The sequence below is a fragment of the Anas acuta genome, chromosome Z (genome assembly GCF_963932015.1).
Source record: "Anas acuta chromosome Z, bAnaAcu1.1, whole genome shotgun sequence".
Classification (NCBI taxonomy): domain Eukaryota; kingdom Metazoa; phylum Chordata; class Aves; order Anseriformes; family Anatidae; genus Anas; species Anas acuta.
The window spans coordinates 39,001,129-39,017,900 of record NC_089017.1 but is presented as its reverse complement, the minus strand read 5'-3'; the positions used below and the strand labels follow the sequence as shown (position 1 = coordinate 39,017,900).

At 43.2% G+C, this 16,772-nt stretch overlaps 1 protein-coding gene across 1 annotated transcript in view; it reads right to left on the bottom strand.

Moving 5' to 3' along the window:
- DAPK1 (death associated protein kinase 1) overlaps positions 1–16,204 on the bottom strand; it is an 89,099-nt gene extending 72,895 nt beyond the window's left edge. The window contains exons 1-2 of the mRNA XM_068666127.1: positions 16,082–16,204; positions 15,776–15,930 (exon numbers count right to left, since the gene is read on the bottom strand). Of these exons, the coding sequence (XP_068522228.1) occupies positions 15,776–15,837 (62 nt within the window). The 5' untranslated portion in view covers positions 15,838–15,930; positions 16,082–16,204. The remainder of the gene's footprint in view (positions 1–15,775; positions 15,931–16,081) is intronic.
- Positions 16,205–16,772: the final 568 nt, after the last annotated feature.

Sequence of the window (16,772 nt, the reverse complement as noted above, 5' to 3'; positions counted from 1 at the left end):
GTCTCCAAAGAAAAAAGAAGAGATTAATTGAACTGTTTCTTCATTATGAGCAGATCAAAAGGTCATGTCACAGTCCTATCACTAAAAGAGTTCTTCATGCAGGTTTAGAATAACCTCCTCTAAACTAAAATGCAGAGAACTGTACATCATAAACACCTAAAAGAGAGCTTAAAAACAACACAGCTACTGCAGATGGGAGGGAACACCCAGTAAGGCATCTTAAAAGCACTTGAAAGTGAGAAGATTTGCAGCAATACTTTTTTCAACATCTTCCTACCCTATCTAACCAGATGTAAAAAGACAGCAATCACACCGTCTCCAGAATAGAAATTAAGTCTAGTTAATAACTACATGAAGTTAATAACGCTTCATTAACTTAAGTTAGAGAAATTAAACTGTCCTTCACAGTTAATTTGCATAAGCAAGATAAATATTAAAGATTAGCGATGTTAATTAAGACCAATGTAATAATTGACTGGAAGACATCTTCTGATAGCAGTGATCCCCCCTTCACTGTTCTGTGACCTCGCTTCAGAGAGCGGTCACAGTGTTCCTGTAACTTCCAGTGAAAGCAGGTCTGACTGCACAAATAAAAACAAAATTTCTGCCGATTCACAAAGTATCAAGCTGAGCTTGTTATCACAGAATGCATCTTTGAGGCAGATGGCACAGTCAGGGTGTTGGGCAAAGGCTAAGAGCACATCATATAAAGAAAGAAGATGCCTTTAGACCAAGGCTTACACTATTTTCAGGCCCTCTTAACTGTGAACATCCTGAAAATTTTCAGCTGCTGGCCAGTTCTTCAGTTATTAAGAACAGCATGGTGCATTTTGACACAGAGATAAATTCGAGGAAAAAAAGAAATACAACAGGCAGCAGGAAGAGAGTACCCTGTTGAGGCTGAAGAGCTGGTAAAGTGGAAAGGACAAAAAGCAGATGTAAACAGACACAACAAACACCCAAAGCCAGGCCATATGGCAGTGGTTTTTGAAGGCATATAGAAACAACTGAGCCTCGATGCAAGGAAGAAGGAAGAGACGGGTGAAGACTGGGTAGATAAGTGAGCTGAATGAAGCTACAGATAACTCTCTGTGCAACCAAGGGACATGGGAACTCTGCTTTGCTCTGCCAGATCTCCCCACGAGGCAAAGGCATGGCCGTGGGCACTTTGCCGACCTGCCCTCGCCCCAGCGTAAGGCCGGCTGGTGCTTCTGACAGGCGCCCACCCAAGGGACAGGCTCCATTCTCACCTCAAGAAGCATCACGTTGCAAACCTTGCATTTTTCCAGAGAGTGGTTCAGCTCTGACTGTAGCCAGGGAACTGTTTCAATGAGATGCCACTTCTCTAGATCAGTGCAGCTTGTCATCCTTGAGAATGTATTAAAACACGCTGTCGCATGAATACTGTTAAAAACAACATTGCTCGGTGGGATTAAAAATGGCGTGTTTTAATGAGACAGCTTAAAATGCTTTTAAAACTTCTTAACTCCAGAAAATGAACACAAGAATTGGGTGAAGGAAAAGGACTTCATTATTAGATCTTTTTACGCAGCTGACTAAACACAGGACCTCTCAAAACATGCCGATTACAGTCTGTGTGCAGTGTAAAAATGGAAGAAAACACGTGCACAGAAAACCAAATACCGTACATCCTGTACATCCACACAACAGGCACACAAAGTCTCATTCCTCTCCCACTCCACCCTTGTTTTTAAGATAAAAGCAACCAAGTTCCCTCACATATAAATCCTCATTTACCTCCACCTGGCGTTATTGGCTGGGTAAGCCTGTTATATCACATAAGACAGGACTTTATAGAAATATAAAGACTTCAGTGTATTTAGGCACATTTTATTTCAAATGAACAACGTACTTTACATTTTTGGTTCTTTATTAATGTTGGCTTAAACTAGCAAATGGAAGGTGCAGACGCAAGTTTCAAGAACAGATTTTGGATTCTACTAGGAGAGCATGCACGCCAAAAAAAAACCACAACAACAAACAAAAGAAACAATTACTCCAATAACAAAGCTGAGCAACACCTTTGGTCACATTTCTCCTCTCAGATAGTTGCTTCACACTCTCACCAGTGCTCCAGCAAGATACGCACTGTACGGCCAAATGCCTTGGCTACAAATAACTCTGATTTGTGATACTGCAGCCCCTTTGTTTTTGGCCATGCCTCTCAAAGATGTTGAGCCCCCACAGCTTCCACTGACATTATGTAGTAGAGAAAGTGTAGTTTTCCCACCTTTCCCCCAAAGGTGGGAAAAGGAGGACTGATGGGTGTGTGGTGGAAAACCTTGGGCCGTAAATCTGCCCTGTATCAATCACAGATCAACTGAACTGCACAGAAGGAATTATGTTTATTTCATGAGTTGCCCTTTATATCACACAGCATGCAGTGCAAGTGGCATGAAAGGGTAAGCAGTGACATTATTTTCTTAATATATATATTTAAGTTACAAAAAAAAAATTAAAGAGGGACAGCTAATGCTAGAAATAACACAAAAAATAGCAAGTAACAGCAACTTATTTTGCGTTCCTATTTTCAGCTGAAAGTGACAGCTTTCCTTCTCCACTCAGACATGGGGGCATGATGACAGCACCAAGATACTACCCAGTGCTACCACAGAAGAGCCTAAATGTCAGCAGAAGGTGCACAAAGACACAGAAGTCTCCTGCAGCTGCACAACCGGTCCTCCAGGAAAAGATAAAAATGAATACCTCACAATGAATTCAGCTAATGAATCTGAGCACAGCTAGGAAACGCAGATGATTATTCCTTGTACGGTACTTTTCAGGCCACTAGCAGTCCTCAAAAATTTCGCACCTGACACAAAATGTTGCTTATTAACGTGGATTTTAACGTCGCTCAGCTGCTCTCCAGACCAGAAAAACACCTGTTTCCAAATTCACACAACGCTCACACCTAAATCTAAGGAAGATCACGCAGGAACTCACGCCCAGGTATTTTTCATTTGGGTGGGAAAGGAAAGCAGAGATTCACGATACAATCGGGTGCCAATTCAAGGGTTTCTGTCTCTTTTTGAAGTGCCTTGCAGCATGAAGGATAAGGGTTTTCAAGCAGAAAAGGTGGCACTGTCAATGGCGTTTCAGACAATGAGGGAAAAAGAAAAGCGAGATCTTGCAGCTGCTAAATCCTCCGCAGACAGCTCCAGCACACAGCCCTCCCATCAATGTGGTCTTATTCTTTCAAAAGAGCACATGACTTTAAAGAAATTATGACCACGGGGTTGGTGGACAATATATGGGATTTCTCCATGATCATACTCTACTAAGCAATTAGGTCAAGCCATGCTCTTTAAAATTAGTTTAATGCAGCTGAAAGTCAAGGAAAGAAAGCGCGTTAGGGAGGAAATTAGGTAGAAAAGGAGCAGAAAGATTTATTTTAACTCTCAAGCACTCACAAAGCCCTTGCCAGAAAGAGGAGTTGCACTGTTGCTAGAACTTTTTCGTGCATAAAAGGAACATTCTTGGCACTGAAAAACTGGCATCTGTGTACAAATAGAGAAAGTGTTTTCCAAGGTCCGAGCTACACAAAGAAACAAAAAGAAACTCCTTTACATCAATCTGTTCACAAGGACTGCCTTGATCATTCTAAATTATACTTTTGTCAATGGATTAAAGTAGCTTAATAGGCAGGTAAATAAGTACATTTTTGTTGTTGTTATTCATCAGAACAAAGAGATATTGCATGGTGTTGCGGAGTTCTGTGATGTTGGTATTTAAAACAGATTCCCTTCCATGAGCAGAAATTCTGATGTCAGATTTTTTTTTTTTTCTATTCACATTTGGGTTTTGGAATGCAAATGTGAATGAATAAAGTACTCTGGGTCTGCACTGGCAGCAGATGTTTGGAAGGGAAGGTGCACTGAAAGAGCTAGAAGCATTACTGAAGGTCTGATGCTTCTGTCCCGTTGGAAACTCATAAATTACTGCAGATACAAAACAAAGGGGTACTGAAAAGTTTACTGATTGCTAAGAAGCTCACTGAACTACTGAAATCTGAAAGCAGCCAGTTGAAGACTGAACTCTTTCCTGCTTTTTACAGTTAGGTGTGTGTGAGGCATACACCGCACAGGCGCAGACAAAACCTTCTGTACTTCCTGTGTGCACATAAACAATTCAACTCCGTCGTCTTTTTCATGTTATCTATCCAGCCTTCACTCATACAATCTGGGTTACACCAGACATGCGTGCTTGCCACTGTGCCTGCAGACTAGACAAGTAATGCAACTTATCGATATCACTGAAACTTCATATAAGAGGCTGAGAAAATGACCTGCTGCAGTTTTTCTGCTCTCTGATTCAATTGTTGCACAGGCAGGAAGAGCAGTAGCAACATTATCATGGAAAAAAAAAAAAACAAGTTGATGGATATGCCTTTGTAAGCACAAGCACATTTATCAGACTGTCTTTATCATTCTTTTAAAGCTTGAAGGTGGTAAAAACAAAACAAAAAGGTGCCATACGTGAAGTCCCTTAACATAAGCACTTCACTTAGTGATTATCACACTCCAGAATGGGAAGAGCTAGGTATTATCTTAGATGCTCAAGTAAGGACTTGAGAAAATGCTTCAGCTATAAGTCTACTCATAGATACAGTGGTTTAAAGCACTGACCTAAGTCCACGCCTAGATGCACCAGTATCTACTGTATAAGCTGAGGGAATATGTATGGCTGCACAACTTCCAAGCCAGCTGGATGCCAGCCATTTCATAATAATGATGCTTGTGCTGGAGCTAGCTGGAATCCATTTGGTCTGAATATATGTACATCTGCTAAAGCCTTTTCAGAAACAATCTTATCATATGAAAAAACAGAGTACTCACACTTGTAAACAGTTCAAGTAATAGCTACATCTCTGATGGAAATGAAAAAGCCAGAAAAAAGGTGGGAAGAAGCAAAAAAATGCAGAGATTTAAAAATAATAATAATAAAAATGTTATGCTTACTGTCATTTACAGTAATAAAAAGGAGCTTGCAAGTACGAGTGCTTACAGGATCAATGCCTAAGTATGCAGCCATATAAATAAAGAACACAATATGATGTGCCAGTACTTAATGCCAGAGTTTAATGCTTCTATTGTTCTTTAGGACTGGTCTTTTCATGAAATTTTAAACCAGCTCAGAAATTACCATTAATTCCCATTAGCCTTGCTAAATGCGAAAGGATGCATCTGAAATACACCTGGCTACGAATTAAACACAGGAGCTCAGTCATAAGTTGCTCAAGAATTCTTAAACCAGGGTCCTGTGGTGCACATTAACGCATACAAGCAGAAGTACGATTTTGGTGATGCTAAGCAAAGAATATTGTTGATGCAATTTTTTAAACAGAAAAGTTTGTTTTCTGGTTTGCTTCTCTTCTATAGCAAAGGCTTCTGAGGCTTGTCTGAAGTGTGGGCTTGTCCGGCCGCTCAGGTAAGAAAGTTCTAACAATAATGCCTATCAGACCTCAGTTATACCACCCACTCCTTCATGGCAATGAGCAGCTTCCCTTTATTTCACCATTTCTGAACCTCCCTGTTTTATGGCATATTACTTATGACCTTAATGCACAGTAATAAGGTGTCCCTAGAAAGTGTATCTATGCAGATTTTGACTCCGGAGGGTATCTACACTGAACGGCCACAAACACAAAAACACGAACACAAGGCGACACTTGCAGCATAGCAGCACCTGTTAGATAATGGTGCTAACTTAAGAAAATATTTTTTCATTATCTTTGCAAAAAAGATTTACTACAACGACATGGTGTTGTTGATCACTCAACGAACACTGGCTAGAAATAAAGTAACCACTGCAAGTAGAAGCGAAGATGGACTGCAAAGCTCCAAACTGCATACCAATATATTTTCTCCCGAAGTGATACAGTTTACAGATATGGTATGGATTTCACATTTTAATACTTACTATTGAACATGAAGAATTGCTTTAAGACCCAACATTTTACTAACCTTTCATTACCAGAGAACAACAAAAAGCATAGAACCACAAGCTTATATACCCCACAGAAGATGTCACAATTATTTTTGCTTGAAAAAAAAAACCCAACAGACAAACTGTCCTGGAAGGGATGCAAGACACAGACTCCTGATGGCTGTTGAGCAGAAGGCCTTTATTGCCCTTTTTTCTCTACTACATATACTTTCCCTGTAACCCCACGCGCTGTCCACTTGCTCGAATTGGTCATACAATTTGTTAGAGACCCTCAGACATGCACCTCGAGCCAGCCAGCAATTGGCCACTGCCCAAAGCTCATCTTTAACACTGCAGCCAAGTTAATTTAACTCGACCTTTCTCAAGTTTTTGTTTCTAATGCTTATTTCTTCATTATCTCTAATTCAGGGATGTGTGAAACAGCACAAAGCCACCTGCGAATTCCTTTCCCACTTGTCCTCCCACTGCAGTTATTAATTTTATGTTCGCTAGATATACAAGAAACTCACCAAGCAGCACAATCGATGAACACATCATTCATTGATGTGTTTCAAGAGGATCCACAGTGGTGAACATATTGCTTATCCCTGACTGAAGCGAGCTTTTAGGAAGACACCAAACCCTGGCACTGCTGAAACTGCAAACAAAGCATGGTCTGTGCTGCATACCCAAGCCTCATACCAAGTGCCTTAGTAACTGTCCGTATACATTACAGTTTTACGAGCTGCTATTTACAGCCCAGTAATTGTCTGCTTCCCCAGCTCTTTAGTCTTTATTTACATCTGCTCACTCTCACAGACGAGCCGCAGCACTTAGGAATTTAGAGCATTCGGAAAAAAATATATACTGCAAATTGCCCCCTCTGACCCCGGCGCTAAGGCAGGCCTGTCTGGCGGCCCTACAGCTGCCACAACGGGAAACCACGCTCGGGCGTGCAGCCGGGGCCCTCGTTAGCAGGGCTAATCAGCAGCCAGGCCTTGCACAGCGCTTCCACAGGGCCGCCCGATGCACCTGGATGGGGACAGGGATGCTCATCCTCCGTGGCCTGCCGCCAGCACTGACTGACCACGAGCCACCTGTAACATAAAGGTTTCTTTCTGCAGGGACAAAAGGGGCCAGAAATGGACCGGCTCTGTAAGACACGGTCTGGAAGTGGTTGTTCCCCAGTTCCTGTTGTAACCAGCAACAACAGCTGGAAAAGCGACCCTTCTTCCAGGCAGGAGTGCTTAGTAAATAGCATCAGAAGGCTCTTTCAAACAGAAAGTGATGAGAAAAAACGGAGACATAAGGGACTAAGCTGTTCCCTGACGTGCCTTCCTTTCCCAGGGAATCAACAGCAATTCTGCGCAGATGGCCCAGCTCACGCAGTTAGGGAAATAGTGCCAGGAAGATAATATACCAAAAACATCCTAGCTCCCATACCAAAGTGCTTAAAGCCTATGCCTGCAGAATAGAAAACAACCAAGGTGGGAGACAAGGTGCAGATGTGGTCCGAGAGACGCCCAGTTATTGTCTTTGTTAAATGAAATAGGAGCCAAATGTCCCAATAAAGGAACCAGCACGATGAAAGAAAGGTGTCAAAAGAAAGGTAAAATTTACTTCCAACCAAGACTCCCACGTGCTTGGTTTTGTTAGGGAGTAATAAGCTGCCAGCTTTGTTGATGGCGCTACTGGAAGTGCTGGCTTCTTGGCCAAGAACTTGCTAGGCCCAAATGAAATACCCACCACGCTACTCCCCTCTGTGGATAAAGGGAAAAAACCCACACCTCCAAGTCTCCATTAAACTTGGCAAAATAATTAAGCTGTAAACCGTGCCAGAACAAAATACAATGTGATCAAGTAACGTACACGTTAGCTGCACCGAGTGGCACCTACATAGCCAAGCAAAGCAAGTGCTGTGTGAGGGCGTGTGCCCCGCTGAGCGCAGCATCTCACAATCTCAAGTTTTAAGCGCTGGCTTTCTTCTTCTCATTTAGAAACACCGGACTGCAAGGGACCACCTCAGCAATCAAGTCCAATCCTCTTAAGCTGCAGACAGCCCTGCAAAAGTCAGCAAGACTAAAAATTTCAGCAGACAAAGAATAGAAGAAAGGCACTATCACACTTCCCTGTAATCACAGGTCTGTTAATGTCACCATGGACTCCAGAAAATGAACACCCTTTATTCTCTCTTCTCTAAAAGCAGCACCTTCAAAATACCACAGTTTCATCAGACTGTGTGACCTGCAGTAAAAAGGCTCTCCTGACCCACAGCCCCACAGGCGTGTTCAGGAGCAGGGCACCCTCACTGATGTGATCCAGGGATGCACACTACCCCGCACCCCAAACCCTACCAAGGGGCTACTTACATTTAAGATAAAACTGAGGAAAGGGACAATTCACACACCAGACAGAACGAAGGGCTTCCTTGGGTAACTGGCAAAAACTTATTAACAACACTAATTGCTCTCTAATAAAGATACTGTGGAAATCAAGTATTTATACTACACCACTCCAGTTAAAGGCAGACCGAGCATTTGGTTGAAGCAAGAAATGTGCAGACTGCACGACTCTACCCACAGCAAAGTTTTTTTCTCCCCTTTCCAATAGCTCATTCCCTCAAATAGTTCAGCAATGAATTCAGTAAAACTATACCTGTCAATCAGGTTGTAAGCACAGTTATAATTTACACTGACTGCAAACTCTTCCAAGCTGTGGATATACCCACCCACGTCTGCGATCACCCAGTAAGAGCTAGCTTTCTTTCACTTAAGTACAGGCAACGTGCTCCAAGCATCCCACCAAACAAACAGCCTCGCATCTGCGGGCAGACGATTCTGGCAGAGAATTGCTCTCCTCGAAAGCAGCATACCACTGCCCTGCAAGGCCCGTGCTCGTGGTAGAAAATGGGTGCATGTGGTCTGGGCAACTGCGCAGCAATGCTTCCTCCTCAGCAGTTGTGCATCCTCAAGCAGCAGTTGTCATCTATCACATCTGGTTATGTAATCAGGAAGGAATAAGGGAAAAGGGATTAAAACATCAAAAAACAGCATAATGCTGCAGACCATTGCGTGGATTGCAAAACACACCATAAAGCAGCGTGGCACTTTACAGCAATCCTAAACTGTGTGAACCGTTCTGGGTGAAAAGCACCTGTGACAAGTCATTCTCCCTGACACCAATGTGCGCTATGACAAAAGTAAAATGCCTACACACTTTAAATACAGTAGGTCAACACCCTCAATGTCAACTATAATAATCCTAGAAACTTTGAAACAGAGATTTAAAACTCACTTAAGATACGCACAATGACCAAGTTTTTATCAGCCAACTCCTTCCCCAGGACAGTGCCATGCTACACCCTCCATTAATTTAACAAAGTTCAATCTTCAAACAATTCAGGTTCCCTCTTCTTTTAGCTTTATTTCAAAGAAAAAACCCAAAGATCACTCTCCTGGGGGCCGGCAGCCCTTGAATTTCCAGCCTTCTTCATTTGTGAATATTGTGAATATTTTAAATGTAAATATATTTACATTTAAGTATTCAGTTATAACTGAAAACTTTCTGAAGTTTCGTCACTTCTCATTCTTCCAGCATACTGAAAGAATAAATAAAAATCATACCCTTCCAAGCCTCGTGGTGCAAGGCTAAACATACCAAACTCTTCAGTCTGCTCTCAAAAAAGTCTTCTTCCCACAGCTTCACCATCCTAGCATTTCTTCTTCACTTTAAAATAGAACAATCTCTTTGAAGCACAGCGATCAGAACAGCAGAGCACTGTGTGAAGGAGGACACAGCCACATACTGCACAATTAAATGGATCGATACGGGCTCCTACAGTCCATCTGATAGGAGATTTTTTTCCTAACTGCGCTAAAAATGACAGGAATGTCACCCAGCAGCTGATTGACACATTCCGGCTCCACTCTTGCTGTAGCAGCCCCATGTGCTGCAATCGCAGAGCACAGTTTATTATTAGACTCCTTGGCACAGGCTTTTGTGCCCTGTTCCACGAAGTTTCACGCTATTTATGTTACTCCAATATGTATTTTATTATGAAGATACGCAATGAAATATTTGGGGCTTCAGGATCTTTAGACCTGTGCTTTCTTTGTCCAGCCTTCTTTCAGCTTCCACCTATCTCTGCCATAAGCCAGTGGTGGTTAAGTAAAATCTACTACGCTGCTATGAACGCTTTTCAGGTTTTTTGGACACCTATTTTCCTGCAGCAGGGTCAAAACGCAGCTCGAGACAGCAGTCTCAGTTGAGAAAGGACTCCTGTGCAAGCCACTCTCACCCAGGAAATAGAAACTAGTAAACCACTGACTTTAACTGACATTTTTTCCTCCTTAATATAAAGCTGTGCCAACAAGTCGCGTGGGTTCACTGCAGAACTAATGAAGCCAGTCAAAAACAGAAGGACACCTGGTCATTAGGACCAGCTGTGGTTCTAACAGGAAATATGTAATTTCCTCTTAAAACTGATATGCCTTCGAATGTGTTACCAATTTTAACAACTGTTTGGCACGGTTACTCCACGACTCCAGTAGTCCCCATCGCTCTCCTTATTTACAGCTCCGCTTCCTGGTCACCAGCTTATGTTCTTCTGCCTTTGCACCATGGTTCTTTATCTCTGTCCTTCCTATGTATTTAACTCGAGGAAGGATTTATAGAGGCAATCGCATGGCCTTGTAGGCTGAGATTTCACAGGGCTTTCACCTGATCTGAGCATGAACTGCTGCCATAAATTAGATAAGGTGTTTTTTTTCCCCATTTTTTACAGCATCGCCGCATCAAAGGAACATGCAGGAACACGCGACGGAGAAAGTGATACTGCTCCTTTCAGCCACCGCCAGCACAGCCCGAGCCTGGCGCACTGCTCTGGTGAAAACGCAGCCTCAGCCTCTCTTCCTCAGCCAAACGCGCCCAGCTCTGCACAGCACACACAGTTCTAGCAGAGGAAGCGACACGCCTGAACATCTGTAAAGGCAGATAATGGGGAAGGAAGAAAAAAATCCATCAAAAGGGACAAACCAGCAAAGCCCCGAAAGAAGCGATGAAAGTTTAAGCACACGCCTAGCACAGCAGTGCTGGGGCCAAGTGCACCTCACTGAGCCTAGCTAGAGGAGAAATCAAAGACCAAGGTTCTTCATCTACTTCCTGATGGGTTTAAATTTACAAGGGTTTATGCATTTATAATGAAGGCATAATAATCAGCAAGCCATCTTCTTACTACACACAGTGTTAAAAGTCCTACAAACCAGACATTTTTCTCCTCCACACAGAGAAATAAACTAAGAAGAACCAAGCAGTTATACCAAAAAATAACTGCACCTTGTGCTTTTCACGCAGAAACACTTCTGCACACGTTAAAAGACAATAGCTGTCACCGGTGGTACTGTGTGGTGGCAGTCTAATGCAGCCTATGCCAGCAGCTTTCAGTTTATTATACATTCCAAAAAAAAAAAAAAAGAAAAAAAGAAAAAAGATTGCCCCCCAGAACCCAAACAAGTAGCAGGGTTGGGACTGGCTTCGCTTGGTGTCTTCAAGGCAAGCACAGAATTACCAGGTGCTCCTCTGAGAGCTGACCAGGCTGGTACAGCATCGCTGTGATTCACGGACAGCGCTGAAAAAGGCTCTTTGCTGTAACCCAAACACCACCTTTGGCTCTCCAGAGGAGCAGCACAGCCAACCAACCACCCCAGGTTTCCCACACTCGAGCAGTGGCTCTGTGGCCAACGCGTTCAGGGTTCCTTCCCAGGTCCTTGCCCCTGAAAGCCTCCTACCGCCCACTCGGTTCACAGCAATTAGTCACCACGTACTGCTGCAAATTGCATGCGTGTAGTTACAGAAGCTGTGAATTCCACGCTTGCATTATTTCTTGCAGAGCCTATGTGAGGGACTCAGGAAACAGGGCTACTGTGGTTTTCACCATCCATGTCTTCAGTATTTGGCCATTTTGCCTCTGTACAAAGATGAAGGTTAATAAATGCCTTTTTAATGAGCACGCTGAGTTGAGGTTACAGTAAGACTATGCAACAAAAGAGAAATTGGGAATTTCCACGTGGCGCAGTTAAATTTTTGACCCAAAGTATAGCACTTTCAGCCACACCAGGCCATCCTCTCCATCGCTGCTTTCCCCTCCCCCCCCCCCAGCCCTTTGTAGGACTTTGTAATCCGATAAATTAATGGAAAAAATGTTACACCACAACATTATTGAAACGACAGTTGCCAAGGGTTTTTAACTTAGCCATTCTGAAGGGAAATATCACCTCAAAGGAACTGCACATGCTGTACATCTTGTAATGGAACTTGACAATACGCGCACCATTTTTGCACATCAGCTTCTTAGTACGACTACTTTGGGCTCTCAAGCCTGAAAAGCACCACGAAGGTCAAATTCTAGCTGTCATCCAAGCATTTCTTTGTCCCATGTTTTTCCTTTCCTCCCAACACAGTGCGACACAGTTACACTTATGGTGTATGATAGATGAGAGACTGCCTTTGCAGTTCTAAGGAGCAGCATTTCTGAAAACTGATGGATGAATAACCAAAAATACATACATACATATATATATATATTCAGCCTACGTATTCACTGCTTACTACAGAAATCAGATCTCACACAACCCAGAAAAAAATATTTCTCTCCTAACCAAAGATTCAGAGGTAAAGGAACATTTTTCAGACTGTAAGTATGCATTTGCACAACTGCCTGTTTTCTCGTCAGCACCTTCAGCATCTTACCCTGTGCATTTTCCATTGCAACTGATAAAGAGATTAGACAGACACCTTAGATAAGAGTAAAAAGCCATAAGCTAACCCTGGTAACTTTTCTGCTCAGTGAGCTACCAAACAGAAACAGATTGACTTCCAGAACTGCTAACACCCATCACAGTTTTTAATTCAACAACAGTGGAAAGTGTATCCCTAGTGAGTACAACAGGTCCAAACAAACTCAGAGTTCAAAACTGCTAGATACCTCTTCCTGTTTTTTGCATCATTTAATAGGAGGAATCTCCTATTAACAAACAGCAAGCCACAGTGCAATGCAAATACCATTCTTCAATTGCAAAATATTACTTCAGCTATCTGCAGCTCTTTTAGAAATTACTTGAAAGTTTAAAGAAAAAAAAAAAAGAGGACTGGTGGTGGTGTTTAAGACCATGAACTAAATCTGGGTACCTCTTCCTATAATTTAGCAATGCATCTTTTCTCATGGTACTGTAACAACTCCCAGGTAAGGCCAATCACAGAAGGGTTAAAAAAAATCATTTTCATTAGTTTGATCTGGTTTCAAGGTTTTTTGTGCTCACCATGGTGAGGTTTTTAAATGCTGATGAACTTTAATTCCTGTCTTTTGGGCAAACTGAGGTAAAGGCACTGCAGCAGGGTATTTAAAATGCACAGTCACACAGCTCGCAACTGCAGAAAGAATTAAAATGAATGAAACAGCTTTTGTAAATTTGTTGCTGTTTCATGATAATCTCTACCCCAGCAGGAACAGAATCTCCATCACCCTTTGAAATGCCATGGTTAGATGGTTAGTTCACACATCTGTAATTAAAGTGCACACCTGAACAATGCAGTGATATGTTTCACTAAATTTGTCAGACGCAAAACAAAATGTACATAATGCAACATGCACAACAATTAAGAGCACAGTCTCCATGTATGTTTCATCCTAAAGATGACATTTGATCCCTAAGTGATGAGACTTTTGGTACAAAAAGCTTAAGATGACACAAGAGGTAAACCTACCCCAACAGCAGAAGTGTGTTGGAACAAATCACGTACAGGTAAGACCAAAAAGAGTGATCCTACAAGTATTCGTAATACCTTTTTTCTTATCTTCCACAGGAATACATCAAAACAAACCAAAGAATGGAAAAAATCTCAAAACACTTTGGCAAAAGATTTTTACAGTTTGTAAAAATCTTCTGCAACAGTGCTGTGAAATATCATAAAACCAGAAAATGCATTTTTTTTCAGCTCATTGTCCATTCTCCTGGTTTCAAATAACCTCCACGTTTTGTGTAAGCAATTTTTAAACCTCCTTTACTAGTTTCACTGAGAAATTTAATTTACACAATCCATTTATTTTCTTCAATCCATTTATTTTCTTTCTTTTGCTAGAATAGGAAAGCTACTTTTTATTCTAGTTACTGCCAGAGGTATCATAAGGTAATACAGATATATAAATATTTTACAAAGGAAAACAGTGAAGATTAAAATTTCAAAGTAATTGCACCTTCCCTGAGCTTTCTCAAAAGGCAGGTTGTCCTAGGAACTTCAGGATCCATTCATGCAAATACACTTTGGTGAAAAAAAACTCTTATCTGTTCATTTATTCACCTTGTTTGTTCTATGACTGATGCTAAGTACAAGGAAACAAAGGAATTCATCCATTATAAGGGTAGAAAATAGGTTGATTTAGCAAAATGGAACCTTTCATCACAGCTTAGCTGAAGCCTTAAATCAAGATTCAGGTTCCCAAATAAACCTAAGAAATTTTAAAGTCAAAGGTGTTTTTAATATTCACTTGCTTCCTGAGTTCTAAGCCTCAGGCTCGACATTTGCAAGTACATTTATATGCAAATGTAAAGGTGAGAAACCTAAGGGGGAAAGAAGGAATGGAAAGCAATGGGATTTACAAGAGTATTTCAAGCAGCCAGAGAAACCTAAGTTCAAAAATAAGTTAAAAGCACCACTGAACTAAGCCACTCAATGACTATGCTGAGATTTGCTTATTCTTTTGATTTCATGGCAACAACTTGCAGTGAAATAATCTGTCCTTCTCAAAATGATGCTGAAGTGTATTCTTTGGCCCTTTTATTTTAAAGCAAAACCTCGTCACCTTGTTGTGTTTTATTGTCCATAGGTATTTTCTCACAGCAGCCAACAGGAATGGGTCAAGTTCTTAGTTATGCTTACTTTTTTCAAGGAAAAAAAAAAAAAACAACACAAGACTGGCATGTAACTAATTAATTTAAGTTCTTTAAATGCATATATAGGTTTGGACTGCATGCCAAGGTTATATAGTTAAAATGAATAAGGCAAACAACCTCAGTAGGTTTTTTTTTGTTTGTTCGTTTGTTTTTTTTGAACCATGTACCATCATTCTGTGCTTGCACTTCCCTGTGTGTCAGAAATGAAATTCCTCATCTTCAGAGCTATGTTCTGGAGCCAGCGTGCTATTTCCCTGGTGTGGCTGTGTGGAAGATCCTTTAAACGCTGCCTATGCGATTGTCCTTAGGGAAATGGTTCGGCTTCACACACGGGTCCTGGGGACCCAGCACGGTGCTGGCACTCGCTCTTTAAAATAAATAGAGGAGAGGTTACATAAACCTTGGCACTTTCCTGACCAGCAGGCTGACATTGTCTTCCCTGTGAGGAGCCTTAAGGAAATAAATGGCAATTTGTAATTCTGCCTTTATTTCATGGCAAATCACGTATCAGTGCCTGTAACCACAGAGTGGCAGCTGTATTACTACAGAAAGCTCAAACCAGATTCTGGAACACTTTACACGATATTACAAAAAAAAAAAAAGGGTGGGGAACGATGAATTTTGAGAGCCTAAATAGCACACTCAGCCTACACACCTGCAGTTTGGGGCTCGGCACGGGTCCATACCCGGCTCCATACCCGCTGAATGAACGCAAGGTGCCCAGCACAGCCTCTCGCTCCGGATGCACACACAGCACACCCAGCAGACAGCAGCACCGCACAGTTTACCCATTATTATTATTATTATTATTATTTATTATTAATTTTGGGGGGTGGCCCCGCCGCGAGCCCCCGGCGAACTTGCCCCCGGCCCGCACCCACCTGCCCAGGTCCTCGCCGGTCTCGTAGTGCTCCTCCAGGTTCTCCTGCCTGAACACCGTCATGGTGCCCGGCCGCTCGGCCACGCAGCCGCCCGCCCGCACGCCGCCAGCCTCAGCCTCTGCTCCGCGTCCTCATCCCCGGAGCCCCGGAGCGCCCTGCGGACGACCGCGGAGGTGAACGGCTGAACGCCCGCCCGCCCCCCGCCGCACCGCGCCGCCCCCGCGACCCCCGCCCCTTCCCCCCGCACGCAGCCGCGGGACCCCCTCTCCCCTCCCTTCCCCTCCCCGGCGGCAGCGCCCCCCTCACCTCGCTCCCCCGGACCCGCTGCCGCTGCCGCTGCCGGTGCCGGTCCCGGTGCCGCCCGGCGCAGGCACCGCACAAGGGCGCCGCCGCCCGGCCAATGGCGAGGCGCCGCCGCCCCGCCCCGCGCCGCTCCCCGGCGCGGCCCGGCCCGGCCCGGCGCGGAGCGCAGCGCGGCGGAGCCGACCCGAGGGGGCGCCGCCATTTTACGAGGCCGCAGCCCCTCGGGTCTGCTGCTGGCCGTGGGGCTGCCTCGGTCGTGGGCCCAGCGGGAGCCCGGCTGTGCTCCTTCGTGTACACACACACACACACACACACACACACACACACACGTATATGAAATATACACGCTCACATGTACACACGCACATGTATATATAGTATACACACATGTACACACGCACACATATATATAATATCCACACTCGCATGAATATGCACACACGTATATGTAATATACACTTGCATGTACACACGTACACATATATATAATATACACACATACACACACATATATACACACTTGCATGTGCACACGTACACATACATGTAATATACACACTCGCATGTACACACGCACACATATGTATAATATACACACTCGCATGTACATGCACACTATATATAATATACACTTGCATGTACACACGTACATGTATATGTAATGTACACACTCTCATGCACACACACACTATAT